This window comes from Phacochoerus africanus, chromosome 12 (genome assembly GCF_016906955.1).
Source record: "Phacochoerus africanus isolate WHEZ1 chromosome 12, ROS_Pafr_v1, whole genome shotgun sequence".
NCBI classification, from domain to species: domain Eukaryota; kingdom Metazoa; phylum Chordata; class Mammalia; order Artiodactyla; family Suidae; genus Phacochoerus; species Phacochoerus africanus.
This window is the reverse complement of record NC_062555.1, coordinates 12,093,237-12,107,757: the sequence shown is the minus strand read 5'-3', so window position 1 is coordinate 12,107,757 and position 14,521 is coordinate 12,093,237. Positions and strand designations below refer to the sequence as shown.

Here is a 14,521-nt window from a genome sequence, read left to right as displayed (position 1 = left end):
ACACTTAACACATCATTACATGCTCATTAAATATTCAAACAACAAATATTTTCAAAACCGTGGTTTTCAATGAAGGGGATGATGAACAGTTTTCTTCCTAAGCTTAGAAGACAGAATAAGTTGACTTTTTAAGAAGAAATTGCAGGACTAACAAACAACTTTTCAGATTTGAGGATATAAAATGCTGAAAAGGTTGCAGAGGTATTTTACAGCTTATTTGAATCATCTTTTGGAAGTCATCTGTCCTGTATGGCTAAAATAGAAAAAAGAACTAATGATACATTGAGATAATTGAATGTAGAATTGTGATCATCTGTGAACCAAAAGCATTTTTTTTATCTTTTTAAAAATTGAGGTATAGTTAATTTACAATGTGTAGTTTCAGGTATACAGCGAAATGATTCATAGATTTTTTTTTTGTCTTTTTGCTACTTCTTGGGCCGCTCCCGCGGCCTATGGAGGTTCCCAGGCTAGGGGTCGAATCGGAGCTGCAGCCACTGGCCTACGCCAGAGCCACAGCAACGCGGGATCCGAGCCGCGTCTGCAACCTACACCACAGCTCACGGCAATGCCGGATCATTGACCCACTGAGCAAGGGCAGGGACCGAACCCGCAACCTCATGGTTCCTAGTCGGATTTGGTAACCACTGCGCCACGACAGGAACTCCCATAGATTTTTTTTTTTCAGATTTTTTTATTATAGGTTATTATAGTGAATATAGTTCCCTGTGCTATACAGTAGTTCCTTGTTGTTTGCCTATTTTATGCATAGTCGTATGTGTAAGTAACCTACACATATTACCAAAAGCATTTTTTTTGTTGTTGTCTTTTTAGGGCTGTACTGGCAGCATATGGAGGTTGCCAGGCTGGGGGTAAAATCAGAGCTGTAGCCGCAGGCCGACACCACAGCCACAGCCACACCAGATCTGAGTTGCGTCTGTGACCCACACCACAGCTCACAGCAATACCGGATCCTTAACTTACTGAGCCAGGCCAGGAATTGAACCTGGGTCCTCATGGATGCTAGTCGAATTCGTTTCTGCTGAGCCACAGGAACTCCCCAGAGGCACTCTTAAAGGTAGAATTGTGCGTGAAATATTCTTAGTATCTATAGTAAAAGGCTGTCTCTATCTGCATTCCCGAGGAAATCAACAATAAATCAAACCAGTGGCGGGATCTTTTCCCACCACATATGCATGTAAATTAGTAGCCTTTTTGAAGTGCGGAGAGAGAAGTTTAATAGTTGAGGAAGGTGGTCATGAGCATTGTGCATCCACTGAAGGTAGAACAAAGAAAACTACTTACATCCCCATGTTAAATTCCTAGAGATGAAGTTTGGAGGCTTCTTTGTAGGAGGTTGCAGGGTATTAATTGTTATCAAGAGGGGATTAATAGATCCAAAACATGATACCTAGGGTGAAAATGCAGAACCACTTAGGTGTGGATCACAGCAAGGGCCTGGCTTGTCTGAGTTCCTCAGAGGAAAACCAAAAGGGGGAGGGGGGCGGGGGCTGGGAGATGGGATCGGGGAAGGGAGTGTTGGAATTAAATATTTGACCTCATGGGAAATGAAAAAGAGAAACAAAAGAAAAGCTTGGGGGACTGTATCTGTGTCTGAAGTCATTTTCCTGTAGCCTCTTCTGTGCAAAGAGAAGGAAGACAGCAGGTGTTATCAACACATCTCACTAGTAGTGGGAACACAGGTACATCCTAAGTGTTTGTGGACAACCCATGGGATTAATTTCTACCAAAGCAACCTTCCCTGAATAATGACCTCAGCTCTGTTTTAAAGATATTTTTTGTATAAATATTACTGAATAGAGAATATTTGCTAGCTGGCAGTACTGATTCATAATTGTGTAATTCTATAAAAACTCATGTTAGTAAGTGTCACTTGAGCAAGGTGAAGGATCCCTGTGGAACACATTTTAGCTGTTTGAAAATGGTGCCATTTCCTCCTCAGAATTGCAGCGGGTGGCGGAAATAGTGTAGGTGGTTTTATTTTTGGAGTATCAGTTAATCAATCAGTATTTATGGAGCCTCTGCCTAGCACGTAGGGCATGCTCATCAAATTTGCAAATGACACAAATCTTGGAGGATGTTAAATACATCGGCTGACATAGCGTCCAAAAGGATTCTGACAGCCCAGAGCAATGGGCTGAATCTAACAAGATGAAGTATAACATGGAAAAATATACATTCCGGTCCTTGGGTCCACAAACCTACCTGCATATGTACAGGAGGGGTAGATAGGCTTTAACAGTGATGTAAGTTAAAAGAAAACAAAACTTAGTATCTTAGTGACTAGTCAGCTTAATTTATCAGTTTTAGCCGAACATCCAGCATGCATTTTTTGGACTATGTTAAAGTGATAATCTTATTTCAGTTTGGAAAGAGACCGCATTTGGAGACTGTAGTATTTTTGGAGCCACATTTTAAGAAGAGCCTCAACACCATGTCATATTTAGAACACCACAGAAACGAAACACGTTTATCTTAAGACTTAGGAGAAAATAATATTTCTCTCTCTCTCTGTGAGAGTTCTCATGTGGAAAAGGGATTGGATTTGTTTAGTGTGGTCTCAATAATTAGACTGGGACCTATGAATTGAAGTTCGAGAGCTCTCTTTCAGTTCAAACGTTGATAATAGTAAAAGCTATTAGTAGGTGAAAGGGTTCCCAAAGGCTGCTGAAGCAGAATAGGGGGGCGGGTAAACTCATGTTGGGGATAACAACATGGCAGAGGAGCAAATCTAAGACCTCAGCACACTGTCCGGCAAGTGGCAAGTGATTGTACAGTGTGATGGCGTGGTTAGCCTTCTTGCGTCCGGTTGACACAGATCTTGGACCGTCACTGTATTGAGTTAAAGCGGACACACTCAGACAATGGATATTGTCACCCAGCTGGTGGTTACTACTAAATGCTCATTAAAATCAGTTAAGACAGGCTCTGGAACCAGTCAGTCTTCCTTCCATGTGACCTTGAATAATGTAATCTTTTTGTTTTCAATTCTCTGATTCATTTCTTTATCTTTAAAATGGGAGAGAATAACAAACCTGCCTTGGGTTAAGGATACAAAAAAATGAATACATGTACAAATTTTAGAACAGCCCTCCTCATGTTAGTTTTAATAAATGTGAGGACATATCTAGTGCTGAAGTAGTTGACAGAGGATCATTAAGGGATATGGGACTTGAGATATGTTTTGAAAACCACAAAAGAATTAGGTAAATGAAAAACAGTAACAAGCTTATTCCCATATGGAAATACCTATAATAAAATATGGAGATGAAAGTAAGCATCGTGTGATCATCAGATAATAAAGAGACCTCACCAATTAGGTAAGGTTGGCTGTTGGTCACTAGTTAGAAATAAAATTGGATGGATGAGTTCCCTTGTGGCACAGTAGGTTAAGGATCTGGCATCATCATTTTAGCAGCTTGGGTTGCTGCTGTGATGTGTATTGGATCCCTGGCCCAGGGAACTTCCACATGCTGCAGGTGCACCGCCCCCCCCCCCCCAAAAAAAAAGATGGAATGAGTGAGAAAAAAACCTCAGAAGACCTTTAGGATGGTGAGCAAAGCATTGATTCCACATGTTTTCAGGTATGGGATGAAACATACATGTGATACTTTAAAATAACCTTATGAAGTTTTCAGAATAAATTGCCTGCCTTATGCTTAAAAATTATAGATGGAATGGTTGAATCTTTTATGCAAATCCTTCTTTAACCTAGAAATAGAAATTCTGTTTCAAGGGCAATTTCTATTTCAGAAAGTCCCAAACTCTTCCTCCAAAAATGTTTCTCGTTCAGATTCATCTCACAGCGGTTTTCTTTTTTGTTTGCGATTCTTAGCATTCCAAATAATGTTCTTTATATTTGTATCATCCACCATCGTCTTTGAAAAGTGAATTTGAATTCAAGGTATGTTGCCAAATTACTTTGTGTTAAATCTATAAAAAAAGCCATGTTATTCAAAATGCTTAAGATGATTTTGGTTTAAAATGATACCCGTCAAATTAATGAAACTGATATTCTTGGGAAGCTTATAAGTTGGTTCTAGGAAGACAAGTCCCACAGAGAAGGTCCAAAAATAGGACCTTCAACAACACACATGCGTGGATTGAGCCATAGCTTCTCAAAGCAATTCTGTGAGAAAGATAACACTTCATTAACAGCGTTAAAGATTCAGCACTTAAGTAAAAAGCAACCGTCATCATTGACAGTGGTTCAAACACTAAATAGTCATTCCATTGCTTCCTATGTACAAGCTCCTTGAGGTAAAGGATCATAATTTTATTTTCTTCATGTAACTCAGGACCACTGTAGATGCCGGGTTAATGCTTTATTGAATTAAATTTAAATTAGGAGGATATAGGCAACAAGAAAACTATGCAACTCCTTCTCCAGTGAGGCAGTCAGCATAGACACTCTGCCTATTTATTTCCCAGTCTGAATCAGCCGTTCTTTGCTTTCCTGTGGGTGGTGGCGGTGGTGGTGGCCAGAAGAGTAGAAGAGCTAGAGATTTGACTTTTGGATGGTGATTGTTGACAGTTACAAGGTCAATTTGGTGGTTTTTCTTTCCTCTTAGTAGCTTCCCAGCTGTTGTGTGACTTTCTGGAATTTTGAGCAATGTTTTTGTTTTGGTTTGGTGTTTTTTTTTTAACACGGCTGCACCTGTGGCCTATGGATATCCTGAGCGAGGGGCTGAATCAGAGCTGCAGCTGAAGCCTATGTCACAGCCACAGCAACGCCAACTTGCAGCAAACCTTTCTCCTCATGGACACTATGTTGGATTCTTAACCCACTGAGCCACGAAGGGCACTTCTGGAATTTTGAATTAATGCTCCTCTCTAATCACAGGTGAGAATGGGTGAGGAATTCCTTTTTTAATTTTATGCACTTCTGTGCTCAAAGGAATGAGTCCAGCCTATCACAGCAACACCAATTAGACCAAAAAAAAAAAAAAATGGCTAAAATGAAATTTGAAACAGTAAATGCTGAGAGAATGAAGCTTGCTCCTCTATATCTTCTTTCCAAAGTGGTGTTGGATTTGTTATGAGCAAGTTTAAGACTTTTCTCCAGCTGGTCCTGGTGTTGCTAGCTCTTTCCTTCATGCCACACCAATAAACATGTACAAACTCCTCTCATCCTCGGAGGGGTGGAGAAAGAGATAGGTGGGAAGTTCATTTTAGCAGAAGGCTTTCTTTTCACAAATCAGCAATTCCATCGTATGTAATCCTATTCCCCCAAATAACTGGCATGGGAGTCATCAGGATGAGATATTGCAAAGAGCCACCACCATGGTCGCAGCTTCCCTGCGATGGGGCCCCAGACCTGAATTGCAAAGTAGTGTAGAGACTCTTGGAATATAAAACATGACACCGAACACCCAGGGAGATTTCATCTTATTTATAAGAAAGTTGGCTGGGAGAGGAGGGACGGCAGGCTGGAGTGGCTTAGGATCATCATTCATCATGTTTTAAGTATCAACAAAGTGAAAACATTCTTTTGGAATTCACTGCAAGTGACACTGAATCCTTCTACTAAGCAAATACGTGATGAGTTGATTAAAAAAAAAAAAAAGGAAATAGAAAAACAGAGAAGGTCCTGAACTCTTGGCTATAGCTATAACACAGTGAGTACAGAAAATCAAAAACATGCTTTCTATCTGCCTCAAAATAAAGGTGCACTTAAACTTGTAAAAGACAACATTTTTATTTGAATGATATGACAGAGCTGTCACCACAGTGTTACCTGCTATAAAGAAAGCCGAAGAATTATTACCTTTATTAGACCAGTGACACTGAGCTTTAGCCATACATTTCTAACTTCTGTCCCTCTACAGAGACAATTTTCTTTTCTTAAATAAACTGTCATGCTAGTGTTAATATATTGTTGGCTCTCTCATGCTCTGAGAATACTGCTGATATAAAACATGTATATGTTAGATTGGTAATAGTATCTTTAGTGTGGCTGACGAGAACAAATGTGTTTCCCTCATGGCTGTGCTAATGTGATAAAGGAAAATTGGCTGTTCATCAGCTTTTGGCTGGGTAAAGACAGTAGAGATGGAACCACATTCTTTTTTATGCATTAATACCATCGAGAACTTTTCACTAGTTATATTTCATGTGCCTGCATGTTGCGCAAAGATGTTGTAAAACATGAGATAATGCTACAAATAACAAAGTAGAAAAGCCTGTATCTTTTATAATGATAACAGTCAAACACCAAATGACAGTAACAGGCTGTAAAAAAATGGGATGCAAAAAAAAAAAAAAAAAGGCAGCAGAGAGGCGTATATCGAGGTCCAGGAGGAGCTAGTGTGTGATTTTAGAGTTGATGTTAAAGCTTTGTTTTATAATTAAGTAATATGTAACATAGGGTCAGTGGATTTAGGAAAGAACATGGTTTTAAGTGAAAGCAGGTTACATAGCACGGGGAAAAGCCATACTGTATAAGTTTTTGAAGAACCAATACTGCCAGGTAATTATGATGATAACTTCCAGGCTTTGTGTGTGTGTGTCTTTTTTTTTCTTTCAGGGAGAGTTTCAAAGGAGTTCTGAAGACCATCACTCACATGATTTTAAAATCTTGAAGGATGGTTGTTTGTTTTCGTTCATTTTTGCAAGGCTACTTAACAGAATTTCATTTCGAATGCTATTATTTGATATGTTTAAAGTACTAACAACCAAACTTTCAACTCCAAGACATTCAATTTCTCAGTGAAATCATCTGCACGGAAGTTTGCTTGAATTGGCTACTCAGGGATCACCACATACAAAAATTTCATAACTTTTTATGGTATTATCTGGGGGTGGTCCCACCACTGTTCGGGGGACAAATCTGGCTGGCCACCTATTTTGGTAAAAGTTCTGCTGGAACACATTCATGTCCATTCAGCTACATACCTACATACGTATCTCATTGCTTTCAGCAGAATCGAGCAGTCGTGACCCGGACCGTTTGGATTATGCCATCAAATCATTTCGTGTACAAGTAAAAAATTTATGCTCTGGCTGTTGGCAGAAGTTTATTGGACCCTGATGTAGAGAGTTGCTAGGTCACCTAATTAGCCTAGAATACAATTGCAAATTTTTATGTTATTCTATTTTGGAGAAGTACAAATGGAAATTACCAACTGGTTGCCAGCATCTAAGAAAGTAAATGTTTACAAGGTGTCTTTGGATTAAGCCATCTGAAATGAATTATATCCCTACATAACACATTTTGGGGTCTATCTGGTTTTGAATATTTCTCCCTGAGTATTCATTTCTGTTTATTTCTGAATATGACTGACAGATTTAACTAGTAGCTAAGAAACAACTTATCTCCAAAAAACTTAGAAGGCATGGCAGTCACAGCTGTTAAATACATGGGACAAACAATTACGCACACCTGTGACCACCCTGGTAGCCATGACCCCAGCGCGGACATGCAGGTTTATATCCAGATATATAAACATAAGAGATACCACTGACCATGAAAATAAATTTTTAGTCTTTCCAACTGAAGGCAGTGGAGAAGTAGGAAATGAACTTGAGAGAGACTCTGCAATTTTACAACAATAATGGTGATCCTTTCTTCCAGGTACACCAGACAAAAGTCAGTTTCTTCATCAATGGTTTGGAAGAGGATAATACAGCTTTTGATACAAGAACTCTAAGTGGTTCCATGGTAGATTTTGCCTCTGGCACTGTGCAAATAGGACAGAGTTTAAATGGTAAGATTCTGACTTCAGAAAATCTTCTTGTAGCCAATTACCTTGTTCCTTGAAAAATGTGGCAAAAATACTATTTTAAACCACGCAGGTGTATTGGTTTCCAAGGGCTGTTGTGACAGATGCGTACCAAATGGGTGGCAGCTTAGTAAAGCAGACTTCACCCCTTTGTAGTTCTGGAGGGCAGACGTGTGAAGGCAGGGATTCACAGGGCTGGTTTCTCGTAGAGGTTCTGGAGGAGAGCCCATTTGGTGCCTCGCTCTTTGGGGTCGCTTCTCACGGTCCTTAGTGTTCCCTGACTGGTAGCTGTATAGCTTCAATCTTTGCCTCCATCGTCATCTGGCCTTCTCCCCATCTCGCCTTTTTTTAAGGACACTTAGGACACTCAGATTTAGGACCCACCCTAAGCCTGCCTTGTCTTGTCTCGAGGTCCTTAATTACATCTACAAGGACCCTTTTTTCAAATAAGATCACAGTCACAGCTTGCAGGTAGACTTATTTTTCGGAGGCCATTATTCAACCCACAATTCCAGGGAATCTTTATAATTAGAACATCTCTGTTACCAGATTTTAAAGGAGGACAGTATGCAATAAACTATATCTTCTCTCTTTCTGGTTTGGATTTTATTGTAGGGTTAGTGTTAAAGCAGGGCTTAGATAGGAGCAGAAGTACTGTTCAGTATGTAATCAACTGGACTGATGGTCTTCATATTTTCCCACCCTAAAAATGGGCTGCGTCTTCAGGAAGATAATGCACATCATATCCTGAAAAGGACAGAGGTTGAATTTAGAATTTCCTTGAAATAACTAACACCATGGTCTATAAAATTGCCCACACTTGAAATGGAAATACAAATTATTCTACACTCTTAAATAATAAATGCTCATTACAAGAAACCCAAACAACATACAACTCTATAAAATAGAAAGCATTTTCCATTTTTTGACCTTGAGAGAGAAACTTTTTATACCCTTCCACAATTTTTGTACATATAGCTAGAGATGTGGTTATAAATATAATAATTTTCCAAAAATGAAATTATAGTACATATGCTTTCTCTGAGCCCTCTAAAATAAATACTTCCCTCCAAATGTTATGAGAAACGTGTCTTGTTAATGTGTCTTCTCGTGTAAAATGGCTGTATTGTGCCCAGTTGTATAGCTGTAACAGAAACTTTTAAAATAAGGTCCTATTATGGAACACTCAGGTTATTTCTGATACTTTAGCAATAGGAGTTATTTGGTAGAAAACAGTATATATGTTTATTTATATGTTATATTTGTATGTCTATGTATCTCCAGCAGGCATAGACACACACATAAACATACACATTCATGTGCCTTTGAGCAATTGTCTGTGCTTTTCCTTAAGACCTGATACTTTGGGTCTGTTTGCCTGAGTTCAAACCCCATCTCCCCATTTACTAGCCATGTGACCCGAAACAATGTTTTAATGCCTCTAACCTGTAGTTACCTCCAGTTTAAAATCCTCATGACGATGATGTTACAGTTGCATCGTGAGGATCAAATGAGGCGATGTCATAAAAACAACTACTGTTTTTCCAGCATCTGCTACATAGTAGTTGCTCTCTCTTTGTTGAATGAATGAATAAGTTTGTTTGTATATACTAAACCATATTGTGATGTAATATTATTAATGTTACCATAATTATTTCCCTAACATAACTATATAGAAGTTGAATAGCTAGGTTTAATTATGTGGTCATTTTATATTTTAGTACATATTAGAATGATTACCCTAAAGCATACCAACAGATTACCTCCAGAAAGGTTGTGAAAATTTATAACTTTATTTAGAAATAGAGGTGAGTGCTTGCTTCTTTAAACACTTAACTGGATACGTTACAAATTATCTAAGATTTTTTTTCACTTTTTGCCATTCCTGACATTGAAAAATGTAGTGGGATCCTGCCTTTGAATTATTCGGCCATTAGCGAGTTTGAGTAATTTTGCAGATACATCTTTTTTAAGAAAAATTTTTTATTAAAGTGTTGTTGATTGACAATATTGTGCCCATTTCTGCTGTACAGTGTACAGACCCAGTCATATATGAATGTATACGCACACACTTTTTTTCTCATATTACCTTCCATTATGTTCTATCTCAAGAGATTGGACACAGTTCCCCGTGCTGTATGGTAGGACCTCATTGCTTATCCATTCTAAATGTCATGGTTTGTGTCTACTAACCCCAAACGCCCAGTCCTTCCCACTTCTTCCCCCTCCCCCTTGGCAACCACAAGTCTGTTCTCTCTGTAAGTCTGTTTTGTAGAGAGGTTCATTTGTGCCGTATGTTAGATTCCACGCATAAGTGATGTCATCCCACATACATCTTGATGATTGGCATTTCTTTTGTGAATTCCTTATTCATGTTGTGTGTCCCTATTTATACGCTGGTATTTCTTATTTATTTGTGAAAGCTCATTAATGTTAAGAACATTATGTTGCACATTTTCTCAAGTTTTTAGAAAGTCTGATAGCTTTGCATTATAGAAATGTGAAAATACTTTACATTTTTAATAAAGGCAAAGCATGCAATGGAACATAATGCATAAATATTAAAGGTACAACTTTCTGAATTTTTAGTCTGTATTTATACCTGTATAACTCATCCAGAAAAGTTTTCAAACAATTCTAATATTTTAAAGAATCCTAGTGAACAGCACCTCTGAAGGTACACACAGCATAGTGTTGGCATAGACCTCTATCAGCGTAGGTGAGTCTTGCTTGTTCTTGAACTTTCCTGTAAATTAAATCATGTACTCTTTTGCCTAGGATTCCTTTCCTAAGCACTGTACTGTATCCGTGCCATGTGTTGTTACTTCTTTAAGCCTTAGGAATACCTTTTTCAAAGTGAGTATTCTAACAGTCTTTGAAAATTGCGCTTCTTTCACGTCCTCCCCAGGGCTTAGTGTCGTCTCATGTTAACATTTGCCATTCTCGTGTGTGTGTGTGTGTAGTGCATTTTCTGATGATCAGTGATGTTGAGAATACTTTCATGTGCTTATGGGTCAATGTTTTAATTGAATAGTGTGTCTTTATTACTTACAGGAGCTCTTCAATATTTGAATACGGGTTTTTTGACAGATGAACTTCCAACATCACCTTCTGGGTTATGACTTATATTTTCCTTTTCTTAACGGTATCCTTCAATCAGTAAAAGTTCTAAATTTTAGTGAAGTCCAATTTACTGTTTTTTATTTTAAACCCAATATTGTTTATGTCCTATTTTTGATGTCTTTGAAAACACTGTCATGAGGATACTCTCCTACACTTTATTTTTGAAATGTTACGAGTTTACCTCTCAAATTTAGGTCTCTAGTCTATCTGAGACTGATTTCGGGGTGCGGTGTTAAGTAGTGGTCAAGATCCATTTCTACCCACCTGAATATCTAATTGACCAAGAACCGTTTTCATCATTTCTCTATGACTTTGCAGCAGTGACACTTTTGTCACAAATTTTATATCCGTTATGCGAAGACAGGTTTGTTCCTGAGCTCACTCTGGTTCCAATATCTTAGCCCACACTTGAGTTACAACATTTAGGTTTCATCATTATAGCTTTCTAAAAGTCTTGATATCTAGGAGTAGTTAATTTTCTAACTTTTTTTTCTTTCAAGATTATCTTGGCTATTATATGAATTTTAGAGGCAGTTTTTTTATTTTTATGGTCACCTTTGTGTTTATTTTATTTTTATTTACTTTTTTCCACTGTACAGCATGGGGCCAAGTTACACATACATGTATACATACTTTTTCCTCCCACTGTTGTGTTGCGATGTAAGTATCTAGACATAGTTCTCAACGCTGCACAGCAGGATCTCATTGCAAATCCATCCCAGGAGCAATAGTTTGCATCCATTAACCCTAAGCTCCCAATGCCTCCCACTCCCTCCCTGTCCCCCCAGGCAGTCAAAAGTCTATTCTCCAAGGCTATGGTTTTCCTTTCTGTGGATACGTTCCTTTGTGCTGTATATTAGATTCCAGTTATAAGTGATATCATATGGTATTTGTCTTTCTCTTTCTGACTTATTTCACTCGGGATGAGGGTCTCTAGTCCCCATCCATGTTGCTACAAATGGCATTATTTTGTTCTTTTTTATGGCCGAGTAGTATTCCATTGTGTATATATACCATATCTTTCATAGAAATTTTGCTGAAATTTAAACTCTCAACTCAATTTTGGGAGAATAGATAATCCGTAGAACATCAAGTCTTCCAACCAATGCATGTACTATGTTCCTTAATTTCTCCCAGCAGTGTCTTAGTTTTCTGTATAGAGGTTTCATTCATATTTTAAGACTTAGCCCCATATATTTCTTGGCCCTTTTATTCATGCAATTACATTTAACGTAGTTTTTGGAATTTGTTCTCTAATTGTTTTTATTACCATCCATTTTATATTGACCTTAAGTCCAATGACCTTGTTAAATTTTAATTCTGATAGTTATACCATCCTATCATGTATACAGAGTAAGCACTCAAATGTTCTCAAATGTTTGCAGTAAATGCATAAGTAGGCATGGCTTTGGAGTTGCCACATAGATCTTTATAGGTATTGGTGTTAATTTTGAAATAATGCAAAATTTTAATTTTTCCCCAATGACCTTAGTTATTTAAAGAAAAAAAAATGTTTTTAATATATTATTGAAAATATATTCTAAAGCACAGTGATTGAATTTCCAAGCTCTGGTATCAAAGCAATTTAGGCTGAATTCTGTCTATTTGTGTACCTTTGATCAAAATAGTCTCCTTTTTAAGTCTCAGATTTCTAATTTATTAAATTTTATTTTACTAAGTGATTCATATGGATATTATAAGAATTATATGAGATAGTGTATGTGTAGAATATATTATGTGTCATGTAGTAAGTGTGAATAAGTGGCAGCTATTCTTAGCCTCTTTAAATATCTATTATTGTGAGGCAGAGATAATAACATTTTCCAGAGAATTGTTGAAAGAGGCAAAGAAAAAATGTCTATAAATGACTCTATTGTTTTAATTTGTGTATGCTCTTAGATCAAGCTAAACTTATATGAAGTAATATTTTAAGGAACCTATATATTTAGAAACTTGGTTTGAGTAATTAGTATATTGAAGAATTTTATAAAGTACTTTGCATGCAGAAATTCTTAATAACACATTAAATCTTGTGAGCCTCATTTCAATATTTAATTCCCATTAGTACTTCTAAAAGTGTTTTATTGCACCAAATGTTGCTCAAAGTATTCGACGGTGCCATAAATTTGTCCACTCTACCCCGTGGGGTTGAAATAACCCGCTTCTGTTCTATTTCGGTATATCCTAAATGTTGAATTAATGCTTCCAAAGGACAGTATAGACTGACTAAGATATTTGTTTTTAAACTGAAAAAAAAAAACATTTTAAAATGTGAAAAATTTAAAAACTGTGAAAAATTTAGTTTCTGGTTAGAAAACACCTCCTTGGAAAAGGGCTTATGTCCAGTGTTTCTTAGGTTTTATTACACTTTCTCACCTTAAGTTCTGAGCATTGGAGAACTACAGGAGGAAAGGGTATTTAAAAAATAATTTTTATCTTTTTTTCTATCAATTTATAGGTACAGTGGTACCTACTGTATCTTTTCTCTAATTAGAGATGGCAGATAGACTGGCTCATTACTTCTGCCTAATGAGCCGGGCTCCATGCCACCTCTCTAATCAGAAAAGAGATAGGTACAGAATGTTCCCATGGACTTATTATAAATCATTTTCTTTCTCTCGCTTGCTCCTTTTTTTAATCAAAAAATTAAGTCGCTGTCCCCCATACTTTTGTCCACATCCAAGATGGTTTCATTCAGGAGAGGTAATTGTGCAAGAGATGCCTGCGAGCTGAATTAAAGGCGCTCTTGTGCGGTGCTGGGCCGGCTGTGTCTGCTCTGAAACAGACACCACCTCCAACGCAGGCATGGAACTCACAGGCCTGTAGGAAAGCAAGATGGCTTTTCTTTCTCGCTCTGGTGAGGATTCACTCGTCTCCTTGTTTTTGCACCTAGGAAGCAACAACTTTTCACATGGTTGTTGGCTGCTACAGAAACTTTTCTTTGAATCTCATTTCTAACCAGCATAACTTGCTAGAAAAATATGTTGCCAACGACATTTGCTGTTGCTATAGGCCTTGCCTTGCTTCCCAAGGAAATTAACCAATGGACCAAACACACTTTTTCCCGAGCCCTGTATCCATAGTAGTGGGATATGCGTACATGTAATATGTACATATTAAAGGGGTAATTTGATTTTCTTGGGCTGATTTTTAAATATGCAAACATACCTTAGACCATCCGTATCAACTGCTGTGTGTCAGCTCCTTTTTAGAGCATTTCTCACCGTTGTGTGTTCACATCAGTGCCCCCATTTGGGCCTAAAACCTAGAGGAGTTGTCGTAACAGACGTGTAATTGTAAGCAGTCTCTAATGTCACTGTGGTAATAAACGACACTAGCCCTCCAAATTTTGAACTTAAAAATACCAATTCACATGAATCAAAACTTTTCAGAGGGAGTTCCCGGTGGAGATCCCAGTGGAAACGGATCCGACGAGGAACCATGAGGCGGCAGGTTCGATCCCTGGCCTTGCTCAGTGGGTTCAGGATCCAGTGTTGCTGTGAGCTGTGGTGTAGGTTGCAGACGCTGCTCGGATCCCGTGTTGCTGCGGCTGTAGTGTAGGCGGGCAGCAACAGCTCTGATTCCACCCCTAGCCTGGGAACCTCTATATGCCGCTGGCGCAGCCCTAAAAGGACAAAAGACAAAAAAAAAAACAA

The 14,521-nt window shown here is 38.0% G+C and overlaps 1 protein-coding gene across 1 annotated transcript in view; it reads left to right on the top strand.

The window, feature by feature from the left end:
- Window positions 1-14,521, top strand: part of USH2A (usherin) — an 811,661-nt gene that overhangs the window by 59,487 nt on the left and 737,653 nt on the right. Inside the window, exon 3 of the mRNA XM_047754984.1 lies at window positions 7,595-7,727. Within this exon, the coding sequence (XP_047610940.1) occupies window positions 7,595-7,727 (133 nt within the window). The remainder of the gene's footprint in view (window positions 1-7,594; window positions 7,728-14,521) is intronic.